The sequence below is a fragment of the Tamandua tetradactyla genome, chromosome 6 (assembly GCF_023851605.1).
Source record: "Tamandua tetradactyla isolate mTamTet1 chromosome 6, mTamTet1.pri, whole genome shotgun sequence".
NCBI classification, from domain to species: domain Eukaryota; kingdom Metazoa; phylum Chordata; class Mammalia; order Pilosa; family Myrmecophagidae; genus Tamandua; species Tamandua tetradactyla.
Window position 1 is genome coordinate 143,884,797 of NC_135332.1, and position 16,403 is coordinate 143,901,199.

General features: G+C 37.3%; 1 protein-coding gene across 8 annotated transcripts in view; it reads left to right on the forward strand.

Annotated features, from left to right (window-relative positions):
• The window catches only part of VPS13B (vacuolar protein sorting 13 homolog B), a 1,000,970-nt gene that overhangs the window by 820,145 nt on the left and 164,422 nt on the right, over window positions 1–16,403 (forward strand). The window contains exon 40 of one of the 8 annotated variants that reach the window (XM_077167325.1): window positions 8,686–10,733. The exons of the other annotated variants lie outside the window; for them this stretch is intronic. Within the exon in view, the coding sequence (XP_077023440.1) occupies window positions 8,686–8,712 (27 nt within the window). The 3' untranslated portion in view covers window positions 8,713–10,733. Of the gene's footprint in view, window positions 1–8,685; window positions 10,734–16,403 lie in introns of those variants that run through there. 8 annotated transcript variants of the gene reach the window in all.

A 16,403-nucleotide genomic window follows, 5' to 3' on the forward strand; every position in this document is an offset into this window, starting at 1 on the left:
TGAAGTTCAGAATTCCTCTCTCATCTGGAAGGGCACATGGCGAACACGCATCATCTGCCAGCTTCTCCTGGCTTCCTGTTTCATGAAGCTCCCTGGGAGGCATTTTCCTTCTTCATCTCCAAAGGTCACTGTCTGGTGAACTCTGCTTCTCATGGCTATGTCATTCTTCTTTGCTCTCTCTGAATCTTTTTCATTATCCAAAATTTTTGCTCTTTTATAGGACTTCAGAAACTGATCAAGACCCACCCAAATGGGTGGAGACATGCCTCTACCTAATCTAGTTTAACAACCATTCTTGATTAAATCACACCTCCAGAGAGAGCTCATTACAGTTGCAGATTTACAGTACTGAGGAGGGAGTAGAAGAAACGACTGCCTTTACAAAATGGGATTAGGATTAAAACATGACTTTTCTAGGGTCCACACATCATTTCAAACCAGCACATTCCACCCTCTGGACCCTAAAAAAGACAAGATTAAAATCAGTACAAAGTCTCATCAAAGTTAGTTGAAGGCATAGACAGTCCTAAGGCAAAATTTTCTCCATTTGCTCTGGTCCTTTGAAAACTTATAACAAGTTATTTGCTGCCAACATACAAAGGAGAAACATTTATGGGATACATATACACATTTCCATAGGGAGGAAGGAACATAGGGGTCACCGGACCCAGACAGTTTCGAAAATCCACAGGGCAAAGTCCATTAAATTTCAAAGTCTGAGAATCGTTTAGCCTCGGGACTTCTGAAAGCAGCAGTTCCACCCTTTCCAAGGGCCTACACAGGGCCTGCCTCTCTCTGAATGCAACCTTGGTGGATATTCAGGAGGCCACCTTTTTCTCAGCCCCAACCTCTCTAAGCATTGGGGCCACACCCAGGTTCTCTGCCATCTCCGGGGCACATTCTCAACCCCTCCATGTGATTGCAGCCAGGCTCTCCCCAAACCCCAAGGGATGTTTTTCACCCTCTCCAAGGCCTGAGGCGAAATGACTCTTCCACTGCAAGAAGGTGGGAGGCCCATCTTCTGCCTTTGGGGCAAACTCGCCCTCTCCACTTGCTTGGGTGGGTCAGCTCTCCTGGCCCAAGGCTTCTTGACTCCAGACATTATTTTTCCTCCAGTGTGTCCCTTCTCTGTCCCTCTCAGTCCTGACTGGCAGTGGTTTTCTTTATACAGATCCTGCAACACTCTCGTTGGCTTTCTATGCAGTAGGCTCAGAACATGCCCATCATACGTAAGGAGTTTCCACAAATCCTTCCTGGATAACTCCATTTCTGAGCCTGGTTTTCTCTGAAATGGCTGACTGGTTTCACATTTGGTTAAATCCTCACATGGAGCACTTTTCTCTGGGGTCTCCCTTTCTGGAGGCCCAGAATTTTCCAGAAATTCAGTATCTGGTTTCTTTGTACCCGAGAGTTCAGTTCTCAGCTTGTCTCTTTCCTGTCACATTTCACTATAAGCTGCAAGGAGAAACCAGGCTGCACTTTCCACATTTAATTTGGAGATCTCTTCTGCTAAATATCCAAATTCATGGCTTTTAAAATCTGCCTTCCAGCCGAAGCCATGAGTCAATTTTTCCAGATTAGCTGCCATTTTAAAACAAGGCTCATCTTCCTTCCAGTCTATAATAACACATGCCTCATTACTGTCTAAGGCTTTATCAGAAGTGTCTTTAGAGTACACATTTCTACCAACAGTCTCTTCAAAGCATTCTAGGTCTTCTCTATCAAGCTTCTCACAACTGTTCCAGAATTTTCCTCTTATCCATTTAAAAAGTTGTTCCAGCATGTTTGGTATTTGCAAACCACAGCAGCAGCACCCCACGCTCAGATACCAAAATCTGTTCTAGTTTGCTGGCTGCCAGAATGCAACATACCAGAAACAGAATGGCTTTTGAAAAGGGAAATTTAATAAGTTACTAGTTTATAGTTCTAAGGCCAAGAAAATGTCCCAGTTAAAACAAGTCTATAGAAATGTCTAATCTAAGGCATCCAGGGAAAGATACCTTGATTCAAGAAGGCCAATGAAGTTCAGGGTTTCTCTCTCAAGTGGAAGGGCTCACAGTGAACACAGAGTTTCTCATCTGGAAAGCACATGGTGAACACAGTCAGGGTTCCTCTCTAGGGGCACATGGCGAACATGCATCATCTGCTAGCTTCTTCTCCTGGCTTCCTGTTTCATGAAGCTCCCCAGGAGGCATTTTTCTTCTTCATCTCCAAAGGTCACTGGCTGGTGGACTCTGCTTCTCGTGGCTATATCATTCTGCTCTGCTCTCTCTGAATCGCACTCATTCTCCAAAATGTTTCCTCTTTTGTAGGACTTCAGAAACTAATCAAGATCCACCCAAATGGGTGGAGACGCACCTCAACCTAATCCAGTTTAACAATCATTCTTGACTAAATCACATCTCCAAGGAGATCTAATTACAGTTCCAAATTTACAATACCGAATAGGGATTAGAAGAAATGACTGCCTTTACAGAATGGGATTAGGATTAAACATGGCTTTTCTAGGGTCTATATATCATTTCAAACCAGCAAAATAGGTATTATTTTATTCTTCTTTATTATTTAAATTCCTGCTTATAATACAATCAGATGTTCTCCTTCTGAATTGATAATGATGAAATGTGTCCTCATTTGTCAAGTGATCTAATGTTTCCAGATCAATCCATGTTGCCATATGTCAACAATCTGTACTTTGATCCTTAGCTCCCAAATTTGTCTCTCCTTCTATCAAGGTCATATTCATGATTATCTTGTCTGCCAGTATTTCGGGGGTTATTTTTGCTAAATGAAATAGCAATATCAGTGAATTCCATGGTCTTACTAGACTTGCCTAAACACAGAACATCTGGAATATCTTTAATCAAAATATATTGTTCATATACATCTTGTAAGAGTTTCTTTCCAACTGATTTTTGGGTTCACATTTATAGCTAAATGTTAATCCATTTATTAACACTAGTCTGATAATTATTAACAGTATTATGACATCAATCATATTAAATAGGGCACCTAAAATAATAAGTACATTCACTAGTATTCCAGTGCAAGCTGCTGGAAGGTAATATACCAGAACTGGACGGCTTCTGAAAAGGAGAATTTATTAAATTGCTAGTTTACAGTTCTAAGACTGTGAAAATGTCCAAATTAAAGTAAGGCTATAGAAATGTCCCAATTAAGGCACCAACAAGAGGTTACTTTCACTCAAGAAATACCAATGAAGTTCAGGTTTTCTCTCTCAACTGGAAACACGGGGATGTCTGCTAACTTTCTCTTCAGGCTTCTTGTTTCATGAAGCTCCCCAGGAGTGTATTCCTTCTTCATGACAAAGGTCTCTGGCTGCATGGGCTCTGGTGGTTTTCATGCTTTCCTGTGGCTCTTAAGCTCTCTCCAAAAATATTTCCCCTTTTAAAGGATTCCAGGAAAGTAATCAAGACCCACCCAGAATGGGTGGAGTAACATCTCCCTCGAATCACAATTGGGTGAGTCCCATCTCTATGGTGATAATCTAATAAAAAGATTCCAACCTATAGTATTGAACAGGGATTAAAAGATCCACAAAATAGGTTAGAATTAAAATATGGCTTTTTTAGGGTACATGATCCTTTCAAACTGGCACAACTAGTGACATGCTCTGTGTCTTCTTTACTGCGGTTAGAGGTTAAGAGGATGAACTATAGTTGGAATGCCTGGCATCAAATTCTGACTCTGCAATTTGTAAACCGTGTTTACCTTAGACCAGTAAGTTAACCTCTCAGCCTCGTGTTTTATGTTTTTGTTTTGTTTTTTACTTTATTTTTCCATCAATAAAATTATGGTAATAATGTGATGATTATAAAAATTAGTATTTATAAAATGTGTAGAATGGTAACTGAAATATAGCAGATGCATATAACATCATTATTAGTATAACAATCATTGTTAAAACTCATTTACCAAGCAGAAGCACAGGCCAGAACACAGGGATGGGGTTTGAAGACACTACAGACCAGCTGGGGTCGGCCAGGACACCTGGGGCAGTTGCAAGGGCTGAGACGGTAGATTAATGTACAGGCAAAACACTGCATTGAAGGAAGCATAGCAGGTTTCTGCAAGCGGACAATTGGTATCAGAGAGATCCTGCTGTATTTCATATCTTGTTGAAAAGTTAAGGAATTGAGATATGGTCAGAGTTTAAAGCCAAAGGAAACAAAATAGGGTTGTAGCTGCCAGAAGTTGAAAGGGAGAGTATGACCCCAGTGATGAGAAGGAGCAAAACACCAATATTGACAACTGAGATGGAAGAACAGGACAGAACTAGCAGCAGGCTGACCTGATTCTGTGCTGCTTACTGGTCTGGTCAAATCCTTCTATGCCCCAGACTAAGAGCGGAATTGGTCCTAGTGCTTGGGTTGGGCCTCATCTTTGGAAACAACTCTCTGAGCTATAGTCTAGGGACTATGAAAGCTATTGATTCTGATTCCTTGGAGCTTCTGTTGAGGACAGAAAATATGTAGCTGAATCTCAAGTTTGATATACTATAATAACTTTTTTCTTGAGCACTTTTAGTACCAAACTCTGTGCTTGCTCTCCCTCTTCATTTGAATCTCTCCCTTCCCTGCTAATTGAATTCCTACCAACACTTCCAGATCAGCTTAAATGCCTCTTAGTCTATAAGACTTTCCTGGGTGTCATATCAAACATGATATCACCCTCCTCTGAAGTCCTGTAGTGCTTTATAGCACCACTTTTTACTGTTTCTTATCTTATTTCTTATATTTTAACTATGTGTCCATATCTTGTTTCTCTCTTAGATTCTAAATTTCCAAAGGAAAGGATCCTGTCTAATTTGTTATTTTGTTTCTCACAATATCTAGTACAATAGAAATGCTCAATAAATATATTGGATAGATGAATGTCCATATTCATATTTTATATTGTTCAAAATATTACATTATTTGTCATTATTTTATGGGGCTAATGAATGAGTTTGCTTTTAAAAACTGAGTTATGGCTTCAATTCTGCAAAAGACAGAGATGTAGAAATATATGTAGGTGAAAGAACGGAGGTATATAAAAAAGAAGTTAATAGTATTTATATAAAAAAAAAACTGAGTTATGTCAGGATGCATTATACTATCCTTCAGTGGTACTGTCTGCCACAAACACACAGTCTGAAATAAATATGTGACATGGGTTGTTAGTGAGATCTAGGCAGAGGCTAGTTCTTAACAAAGATAAATTAATTCCTAAAAACAGAATTGAGTTTGAATGAATGTTTTCTCTTGCAAGACCATGTACTACATAAGAAAACCAACCTTATAAAATTCAGTTATACTACAGAATCCTCAAATTTGTTAATATTTCATCATATTCCATGATACAGTATTTATAAACAAACTTAACATTCACTTTATGGAATTTATTTTGCAATTGTTATGGAAAACATATCTTTAATATTAAACCAAGCTAACCATAGCTTCTGAATAAAAACTCTAGAATTATTTGTTCACAGAAAGCAAAGAAAATATATTTTGTGGTCAGTTTATAATTTTATCAGTCCTTTAAACTTTAAATGTTAGTAATATATTTAAATGTCCATCAAGATCTGTAGGATAGAGAAATGTACCAACCTACAAAGGAATGTCCTACAGTTTCACTGAGCTTAAATTTAAGAAATTTCTGGCACTGTATCTGGCACATGTTTGGTTCTTTTCTTTCCTCATTCTACTGTGTACTTTGCCCACTGAGGTTCCATTTTGGAAATACCTATGATCTCATGCTATGATTTTAAATCCATCCTTTGTAGTAAAATTGGTGATGGGTATTTATTTCTTACACTGATTTGTCATGGTGCTTACTCTGGTTCCCTCGATACAGTTTCTTTCTGTTTCCATATTTATTTTCATTTATATGTTGCACTAAATTTTTAGATATCTTCTTGTGACAAATGGGCCAAATTAAATATCCTCTTACCCCAAAGATTTTAAAACATAATTTGTGAACATTGTAATTTAAGACAAACACTGAAAATGGATTGTGAGTCACTGAAGCAACTTAAACAGATGGGAAGCAAAGTTAAAGAAGTAAAATAGAATATAAATTTGGAATTGAAAGATTAGTCAAAATGGGGACTTTTTCTGATGCAGGAAACAACTAAGGTATATACAAGGTTGCTAGTGTTGAAGTGAGAAAAAAAGAAAAGTATGGAGAAATTAACACAGTTTAATAAAACTTTACGTTGGAGAAGTTAAATAGACCCTTAAATTCAGATTTACACTTTTAGAAAATGTGACTATAATTAACAAATTAGGAAGTAAACATATCTATCTGTTATTTTAATTTTCACTTCATACCAGTGCTCATCAACAAATAATTGTAAATATCTGCTCTATAGAGAATACTATTCAATATAGACAATGGGGACCTATATAGAGGACACAATTGCCTTTACAAACTCTTAAGATGGACCCGTACATTTGTGTGTAGGGAATTATGTAATTTGAATAAATTGAATTAGTTGGGAAAAAAGAAAAAAATTATTAAAATGATATGATTTCATATTACTTTCTCAGATAAGGCATTTTTAAGCTTCAGAATTTGGTGCAGAATTCTTATATGAAAATATCATGGCTCGAGTCCTTAAAAGATATCTTCACAAGGGTAACAGGAAGAGAAAAGGCAAAGGCAAGCTATATCATTTGTTTACTTCTGGTGGAGAAGAACAGTAAGCCAAAGAAATCAGTGCGTTTGTGCCCAATTCATTTTTGTTTACCCAATTAAAAAATCAGGGAAATTGGTTCTTAAAGTAACACTAATATGATTATAAAAATCAAAATGAAACCAAATTGGAAGAATAGTGAACAAAAGAAATTGCATCTTGGAAAGCCAGGGAGAATCTAAAAGGCTGAGATCTATGCTATTTTTGTTTCAGTGTACCTTTAGACCATCTTTGTGTTTTGTATTCAGCGCTGTTCTAGATAATTTATATGCATAATATCATTAAAATTCATTTTATCCTGTGAGATGGGTGTCCTCCCTACTTTACATGTAAGGAAACTAAGGCCAAGAGAAGCTAGTTAATTGGCCTTGAATCATGAAATCTATATGTAGGGGAGCCATAATTTCATTCCTAATCTTTCTGACTCCAAAACCTATGTTCTTTCTCCTATATGTAAAAAATTGGGATAATAATATTGTAGGTGATACATAAGGATTAGAGTGAATGTCCTCATTAAGAGACATGGAAAGAAAAACCAAAACAAAACTGTCTTTTTACTTTAAATTATTAAATCATGGCATAATGATTCAGACCCAAAGTAGGCAAAGTAACCTCAGATCAATAAAAGGATTTCCAAACAAATAAGACTGGATTAGGTATGAACGTATCTAAAGAAAGAATGTTTCCTTCAGAAGCAGGACTAAATCAGCTCTGGAAACTTTGGAGGGTTACAGAGGCATTTATTGTCAGAGGTCCTCCTGGAAACATCCAAAGAAATGGTGTTCAAGTAACTAGTTCACCTGTAGCTAAATTCCCTTTATGGAGATAAATGTAGCAGCTGTCAGATCTCTGTGCCTAAATTCAAATTATTAAATCAGCTAAGCAGCCTACTGATCTTAGGCTCTCATTGTAGCCTATCTAAAGAAAGAGCATCATACCCTGGTTGGGCCACCAGCAGTTTCCAGGCTGTTTGGCAGTTATACATCTCATGGTAAATTAGTAACTTGGCATCTGGTTTATATCAATCTCTGGTGAACTTTGTTACCATGAGTCAGACTAGACTTAAGTCTAGTCAGTGCTAGGACACCACTGAAATTTTCTGATACTGCAAGACCATGGGCCAGATTTTGAATCATGGTGAATTCATCAAGCTAAATGCTCTCTTGTGGCTCACTTGCATGCCCATCAGGATGGCCTTTCCCATATGACATCTCTGCTATGCAGTGTGCCACCACCTTTCCAAACAAAGTTCTACTTTCCCTGAAACCTTGAAGAGTTATAAGGAGCAGGGATAATATGTATAAAGCACCTAGCATAGTGCCTTACATAAAGACTCAATAAATTGTTATTATACACACTCAGTTAGTGGTTTCTGCAATTGTCATTATCCTAACAATCTATCAAAGAACCTTGATCCTAAAAAGTCTTGTTTTCTGAGAAGGACATTTTGTGTTTATAGTCTGTAAATGTCATAATAATTGTTAAGAATGGTGGCTCTGTACATGATTAATGGAGTAGTTTCATGAGAATGGCTACTAAAAGAGACAGTATCTTTCCCATAGCCGCAGGGTCACTGGCTTCTGTGATAGTATGTCAACTACAGTTTTGTAGTTTGCATGGAGTAGAAACCCCACTGAAATTAGCTTAAGCAAAAGATAGGAGGAGTTAGTGTCAGGGCACAGTCAGGAGTCCTAGAGGTCAAGAGCAAAATGCAACTGGTTCTCTGGAAGAACTGTGCTTTGGTCTGTAAAAGCTACTGGGATGTGATGTACTAGAAGTGGAATGGGTTTTAAAAAGGGAAATTTATTAAGTTGTAAGTTTTTAGTTCTAAGACCATGAAAATGTCCAAATTAAGGCAAGGCTATAAAAATGTCCCAATTAAGGTATCCAGGAAAAGATACCTTGGTTCACGAAGGTCAGTGATGTTCAGAGTTTCTCTCTTGTCTGGAAAGGCACATAGTGACATCTGCTAGTTTTCTCCCCAGGGTTCTTCAACAGCTTTGTCACCATGAGTCAGACTAGACTTAAGTCTAGTCAGTCCAAGAATACTACTGAAATTTTTTGAGACTGCAAGACCATGGGCCAGATTTTGAATCACAGTGAATTCATCAAGCTAAGTGTTTTCTTTCTTCATCTCCAAGGGTCTTTTGGCTGTGTGATTCTGTTGGCGCTGGTGGTTCTGTCAGCTCTCAAGCTTTCTACAAGATGATTCCCTTTTAAAGGGTCAGTAAGCATTCCACCTTGAATGGGTAGAGACACATCTCCATGGTAACCATCTAATCAAAATTTATCACCCACAATTGAGTGGGTCACACCTCAATGGATGCAATTAAAAGGATCCTATCCAACAATATTGAATGAGGATTAAAGGACATGGCTTTTCTGGGGTTCATAATAGCTTCAAGAGCTTAAACTGGGACTAAGAATAGAAGATTGGAACCCAGGGAATATTCACTCACTATCACTTTTCACTGCTTCTTTCCCCATATGTGCTTTATTCTTTTTTATCAGACTAGATTTTAAAATTTTTCTGCTTGTCATGCCAACTGGTTATCTCCCCACAGCTCAATAGTACTTCCAGAGTCACATTTACAAGACTGGCCTCCATTCTTTTTTGTTTTGTTTTTAATTTATTGTATTTATTAAACATGCCAACATACAAACACAAGCATTCTTACCATATGATCATTCCATTTTATATATATAATCAGTAATTCACAATATCATCACAGAGTTATATATTCATCATCATGATCATTTCTTAGAACATTTACATCAATTCAGAAAAAGAAATAAGAAAACAGAAAAGAATTCATACATACCAAACCCCTTATTCCTCCCTTTCATTGATCAATAACATTTCGATCTACTAAATTTATTTTAATATTTGTTTCCCCTATTATTTATTTATTTTAATCCATATGTTTTACTCATCTTTTCGTAAGGTAGATACAAGAAGCATCAGACACAAGGTTTTCACAATCACACAGTCACATTTGAAAGCTGTATCATTATGCAATCATCTTCAAGAAACATGGTTACTGGTACACAGCTCTACATTTTCATGCAGTCCCTTCCAGCCTCTCCATTATACCTTAACTAAAAAGGTGATATCTATTTAACGTGTAATAATAACCTCCAGGATAACCTCTTGACTCTGTTTGGAATCTCTTAGCCTTGACACTATTTTGTCTCATTTCTGTCTTCCCCTTTCAGTCAAGAAGGTTTTTTCAATCCCTTGATGCTGAGTCCAGCTCATTCTAGAATTTCTGTCCCACATTGCCAGGAAGGGCCACACTCCTGGGAGTCATGTCCCACGTAGAGAGGGGGAGGGCAGTGAGTTTGCTTGTCATGTTGGCTGAGAGAGAGAGGCCACATCTGAGCAACAGAAGAAGTTCTCTTGGGGATGACTCTTAGGCCTAATTTTAAGTAGGCTTAGCCTGTCCTTTGTGGGGTTAAGTTTCATATGAACAAACCCCAAGATCGGGGGCTCAGCCTATTGCTTTGGTTGTCCCCACTGCTTGTGAAAATATCAAGAATTCTCCACTTGGGGAAGTTGAATTTTTCCCCTTTCTCACCAATCCCCCAAGGGGACTTTGCAAATACTTCATTTTCAAATACTTTAACCACAAATACTTTCACTGTTCAAATCACTCGGATTTATCAGGGCATCACTCTGGACAAATCTACAAAATCTCATACCCTACTCAAGGTTCCATGTACTTATGGTGTTCAATTAAGCTGTACACATAAGTTATATTAGGAAGTGCACTAGTCAAAATATAAATTTTGTACCAAATAAACATTTTTTTGCTTTAGTCTCACACGTAAGTTAAAGTTTTAAAATATTAATTACCATCTATTTTCAACACCCTGCAGTATTGACAATCCTTTGTTCTTCCTCATGCAAAAATATTTTCAAATTTGTACATTTAGTCACTATCATTATACACTCAAGGCATTCCTAGATTATACCATCTCAGTCTTTATCACCTATCTTTCCTTCTGATTTCATTTGTGCCCCCAGCCCTCCTCCCTCTATCATTCTCACATTCAGCTTCATTCAGTGTTCTAACAATATTGTATTACAGTTAGGTACTACTGTGCTATCCATTTCTGAAGTTTTACAATCAGTCCTGTTGTACAATCTGTATCCCTTCAGTTCCAATTACCCAATATCAACCCTATTTATATATCCTGGTGGTCTCTGTTGCCAACTGAAATTCTCCAAGTTCATTCATTAATGTTAGTTCATATCGGTGAGACCATACAGTATTTGTCCTTTTGTTTCTGGCTCATCTCATTCAGCCTAATGTCCTTAAGGTCTGTCCATGTTGTTACATACTACATAACTTTATTCTGTCTTACAGCTGCGTAATATTCCATCGTATGTATATACCACAGCTTGTTTAGCCACTCGTCTGTTGATGGACATTTTGGCTGTTTCCATTTCTTCACAATTGTAAATAATGACCAGCCTCCATTCTAATTCCACATTCCTAATTGACCTAGTTTGTTGTCAGGTAATCTTGGCCCAGTTAACTTGGTCATTGGTTGGAATCACATTTTACCATCATGGCTGTGAATTGGGGGTTATTGTCAGTTTTGCAAATAACCCCAAAGGGACCTATTATATGTCACATCTCTTGTATTGGTCTTGTTTTCCACCCTGGCAAGACTGTATCTTAATATTAAATCCCCCCCTATTTTTTTTTATTACAACAGCTGTGAGTTTATAGAATAATCATGCATAAAATACAGAATTCCCATATGGACGAAACTTGAAATTCCCCTATTTTTGTTGTCAGTACTGACTTCACACTGTTAGCTGCTGCTTTTCTAGCCTTACTGACTCTGAAAGTCTGCACTGGATGTTCTGCTCATCTCAGAGGGAAACCTTTTATGTAAGGGTCTATGGTTTTGGAAGAAGAATCACCACTTACAGAGGGTGTTTAGAAAGATGGCCTCACTAAAAAAATTATCAACTCTTTTTTGGTATTGCTTTCCCCTTTGCAGATAACTGGCAAAGCCATTTCTCTGGGTATACCAAAGGTTATATGCATCTGGAAAGGCTTGCATCACTTTTTAGATCCTCTCATTGTCCTCCCCTAGCAGCCTCCCAAACTGTAGCTTAGGAAAGATCTTATATCTTACAGATATATTTGAGACAATTTCTTGCCCTCAGTGTGCTTAAAATCAGTACCTTTCTTGGTCAGTGCTTTTTAATATAATGAATATGTAGCACATGGGCAACTTAATAGATTCTATAAATACTCTCCCAGTTCTAATGATGCCTGAAGGCTTTATTTATAATTTTCTAGTTTCAAAATAGAATTTACAATGTGATGTCTGATGTCTATAACTTACTTTAGTTTTCTAATAACATTTTATCTACATATCCTCAAAACTGAAGCTTCATTAAACCTTACAGTTGTGTTGGGGGTTTTATTTTTCATAATTATATGGAAAAGTTGGCCAAGTCAGACAGTAATATTTGATATTACCAAATAAGTTAAAAACTAGACTTTTGCTACTTTGAACTTGACTTTACAAGCTTCATGCAATTCTAAAGCACAAGAACCTGATAGGCAGAGGTTATGATATTCACACATGGTGATACACAGAAAGAGAATCCTTCCAAGAGTTATAATCTAATATGATCTTCCTCTTCCATGCATGGCTTAAAAAGAATAAAAGGACGTATTCTTGGGTGTTTCTTTTCAGCTGTGTTGGGCGGTTTACTTATAGCTGCACATATGTTCCCAGAATCCTGAGCCTTTTTCTTTTATAAGTGCCTCCTGCCCACTGACAGCTGTACTAATGTGTCCCAGAAGGCTTTGCTCCTATCCATCATCTTTAGGAGTGGTATTCAAAGCCAGATATGAGATTCATTTTTGTTGAAATGCAAAAAAGAAAAATATTTGAGCCTTGGGGCAGTAAGAGGCAGAGCTAGACTCTTAGGAAATAAAGGAAAGGAAAAAAGTCCCTGTAGTACCTTGTAAAGTTCTGTGTACCCAATGGACACAATAATAAAGGTTCTGAATGATGGGTAACAGTGCTGGATTGACTACTAAGTGTTTTGCATCCAGAAGCCATTACCTCCTTTTTTGGACAACGGAGGAGAAATCTAAAATAGATATTCCCTGAATATACTTTAAATCATTCTGTCTTCATAGTGTTGTAAAACTTTTAAAAAGAATCTAGGGGTACATTGAAAAGAGTTCCACCTGAGAATTGTGAAGTTAACTAAGTAAAAAAACAATAAAAGAAGCTGGCTAGGTGCTGTGAGAGATACAAAGGTCTCTAGTTCTGCCTTCAAGGTACTTATAGTCTCCGGGGAGAGATAACAAGTACACAAAATATAAGATAAGGTTGAACCTGTGCAGTGTCATAGAAAGCACAAAGAATGTGGAGAAGGCTTCATAGATGAGATAGCATTTGAGGAGAATCCTTGCAGAATGAGTGGATTTCAATAGATGAAGTGGAGGGAGGGGATATAAAGAAAAAATCAGTATGAGCAAAACTGCACAATTGAATAAGAGAAGGTAGAACATAACATGTCTGTAAAGTGGCAAATAATCTGGTTTGATTATCACAGGTCAAACAAGTGTAAGCTTAGTGGAAGATTAATGAGCAGCAGACATGGCTTTGGCCATTCCAGGAAGGGAAAGGAGAAGGTAGCACATTTATGATAACCTGGTATACAGCAAATACCAAGCTTACCATTTTGCATGCCATGGCTCCCATACTTTCACTGTAACTCCAAACAGTAAGTACTGCTATCTCTATTTTAGGACTAAGGCAGCTCAGGTTCTGCAAAGTTAGATTAATTTTTCCAACGTCACAAAGCAAGTAAGGAGGTAAAGTCAGGATTCAAACCTAGGTTTGTAGGAATCCATAATCCTTTCTTCTGCATTTTGTTACCTGAATTACTTTTAGAGAATTGAGTTTATATTTCATTGGATAGGCATTAGAGAGCCATTGGCAGTCCAGGACTTTAGGTAAATTGGTCTGTTAGCCTGATAGAGAATGGAATGGAGTAAGGACGGACCAGAGATGAGAATACCTGATAGAGATCTCTGAGAGGAGATGACACTGTAACCTGGGCAATAGCAGTTGTGGAGAAACAATCTATAGCTCATGACAATGAATATTGTAATTTACTGGAAGGGAGGAAGAGAACTCAAACATGACTCTAGCTTTAAGCTTAGTGGAAAGTAGGGTAAGACCATTTACAAAATTTTGGAAATGAGGAGTACCACCTATGCTAAGACTATTCACTGTGCTAGGTGCTTTACACAGATTGTATCTAAAGCTGAATCAATTTTGCTGACGTAAATGTTATCCCTTATTATGGTACTGAATTGCATGGGCCTCTTTTTCCTGAAAAGTACATGAGTACATATTTCAGGAAATTTACAGTCCCCTGTTAGCCATGGATGTATCTTTCTTCAAGAATCCCACAACATAAGAAACATTGCTGGGACTAGTCAGATGTGTATCATTTAGTATTAGGTTCAGATATGAGATAAGAAAATATCAAGTAACAGAAACCATACAGAAGTTTCTTTTCCTCTTACACATAAGAACAGTCTGAAGATAGGTCGTCTAGGACTGTAAGGTGTCTCTGTGAAGTCATGAGGACCTCGACATCACCCATCTTGCTGCTCTGCAGTCCCCAGCACTTGGTTTTCTTTCCTAGTCCGAGAAGGCTGCAGAAGCTTCAAACATCTTATCTCCATTCGGGTATAGGAAAAGGAGGGACCAAAAATGTGCACACCTCCTCCCTATAAGGAAACTTCTTGGGAGCCACACCTTACGCTGCTCTGCTGTCTGTATCTCTAAGGCCAAAATTGAATCACATGGTCATACCTAGTTAAAACGGAAAGTGGGCAGCCAGTTAAAAATTAGAGGCTCATTTGCTGTGAAAAAGGGGAAAAGAGAGTTTAGGAAACCCCTAGCGGTCCATCCTACTATCACACCCATGATTCCTAAGGAACTGTACCCCACTTCTGCTGCTTGCCTGATTGTGAAATTCATTATCTCTGATGCAGTAAAAAAAAAAAAACAACTAGCTTTTCATTAATGAAAGCACTACTAAAGCACAATTTGTAGAGAAAACTTAGGGAACAAATGAGATTTTTTAAAATAAAAGTTAAAAAAAAAACAGTTTAAAATACTAACATACCTTGTCCTTCAAAAAAATAGGAGGTGGGAAGGAATCTGTCAATAAGATATGCTTTTAAAGTAAATGGAAAGCATTTGCAAACTGGAATACTGAAGTCATTTCTATCCTGTCACTTTATTTGGTGTTAAAAATTTATTAATCTATTTCTTTTTTCCTAATAAATATTCTTAAATTTAAAGGGGAAGGGTGATGGGATTTATTTCTGGAAATGAAGAACTTTGTTTAGTAATCGGAATTTGTTTGATGTTCACTTCTCAGTATTAAAAATATTTGGGGTATAACAAAATGAAAGGATGGTAAATGGATGGTAAATATGAATCAGTGATCTGTTGATCATTTTTTATGAATTATTCTGCCCCATATCATTCTGCCCCTTTAAAAAATGGATTATTTCTTGAAGGCTACATTGTTGAAGAAAATAACAAACAGAAGAAGAAGAAGGAAATACAGAGAGTTAACATGGCCCAGTTGTTAAAAGCACATATTCTGGAGGTAAACTTGCAGAGTTCAGATCCAAGGTCTACTGGGTGCTCTCAGGAAGAGTTACTTACTTCTCTGTATTTCAAGTTTCCTCATATATAAATTAGGAATATTTATAGCTCATACCTCATGAGTTGTAGGGTGGAGAAATGGATTGCTGGATGTAAAAAGTACTTAGAAAGGTGTCTGGCACATAATACCGTAGTACTATATCAGTGTTAGCAAACAATTATTTACCCCTAAGGGCTTACTATCTGCAGGTGCCAGTTAGCCTCTTGTTCTTCCTTAAAAAATGGTCCTGAATATGCTGAAAGAGCTAAAGGAAAACATGGACAAAGAACTAAAGGAAATCAGAAAAACAATAGATGAACACAAAGAGAATATCAGTTGAGATGGAAATTATGTAAAAGTTCTTAATGGAACTGAAGACTACATTTTGTAACAAATTTAAAATTCCCTAGAGGGGTTCAATACCAGATTGGAGCTCCTTAGAAGAAAGAATCAGTAAACCTGCAGGTAAAACAATGGAAACGATCCAGGCCGAAGAGCAGAAAGAAGAAAGAATGAAGAAAAGTGAACAGAGCTTGAGGAACCTGTGGGGCACCATATCAGTATATTCATTATGGGAATCCCAAAAGGAGAAGAAAGAGAGAAAGGAGCGAAGAGAGTATTCAAAGAAATATGGTTGAAAACGTCTCAAATTTAATGAAAGATATAAATATACACAGCCAACTTGCTCATCAAACTCCAAACTGAAAAAACCCAAGTAGACCCGTGGCATACTGTATTATAATCAACCTGTTGAATGCCAAAGATAAATAGAACAGTAAAGAGAGACATCTGGAGGTAGAATAAACACATTTCAATTCCTGGTTGTAGATGGTAATGAAAAGGAGGAAGTTAAGGATAATTCTGATGGATCTACCTAGGTGACTGTATTATGAAACACCATTAATGAGGACCAGAAAGGTAGGAGGAAAAATGGGGTAGGCAGGGGTGTGGAAGAGATTATAAATTCTGTATTGAACACTTACA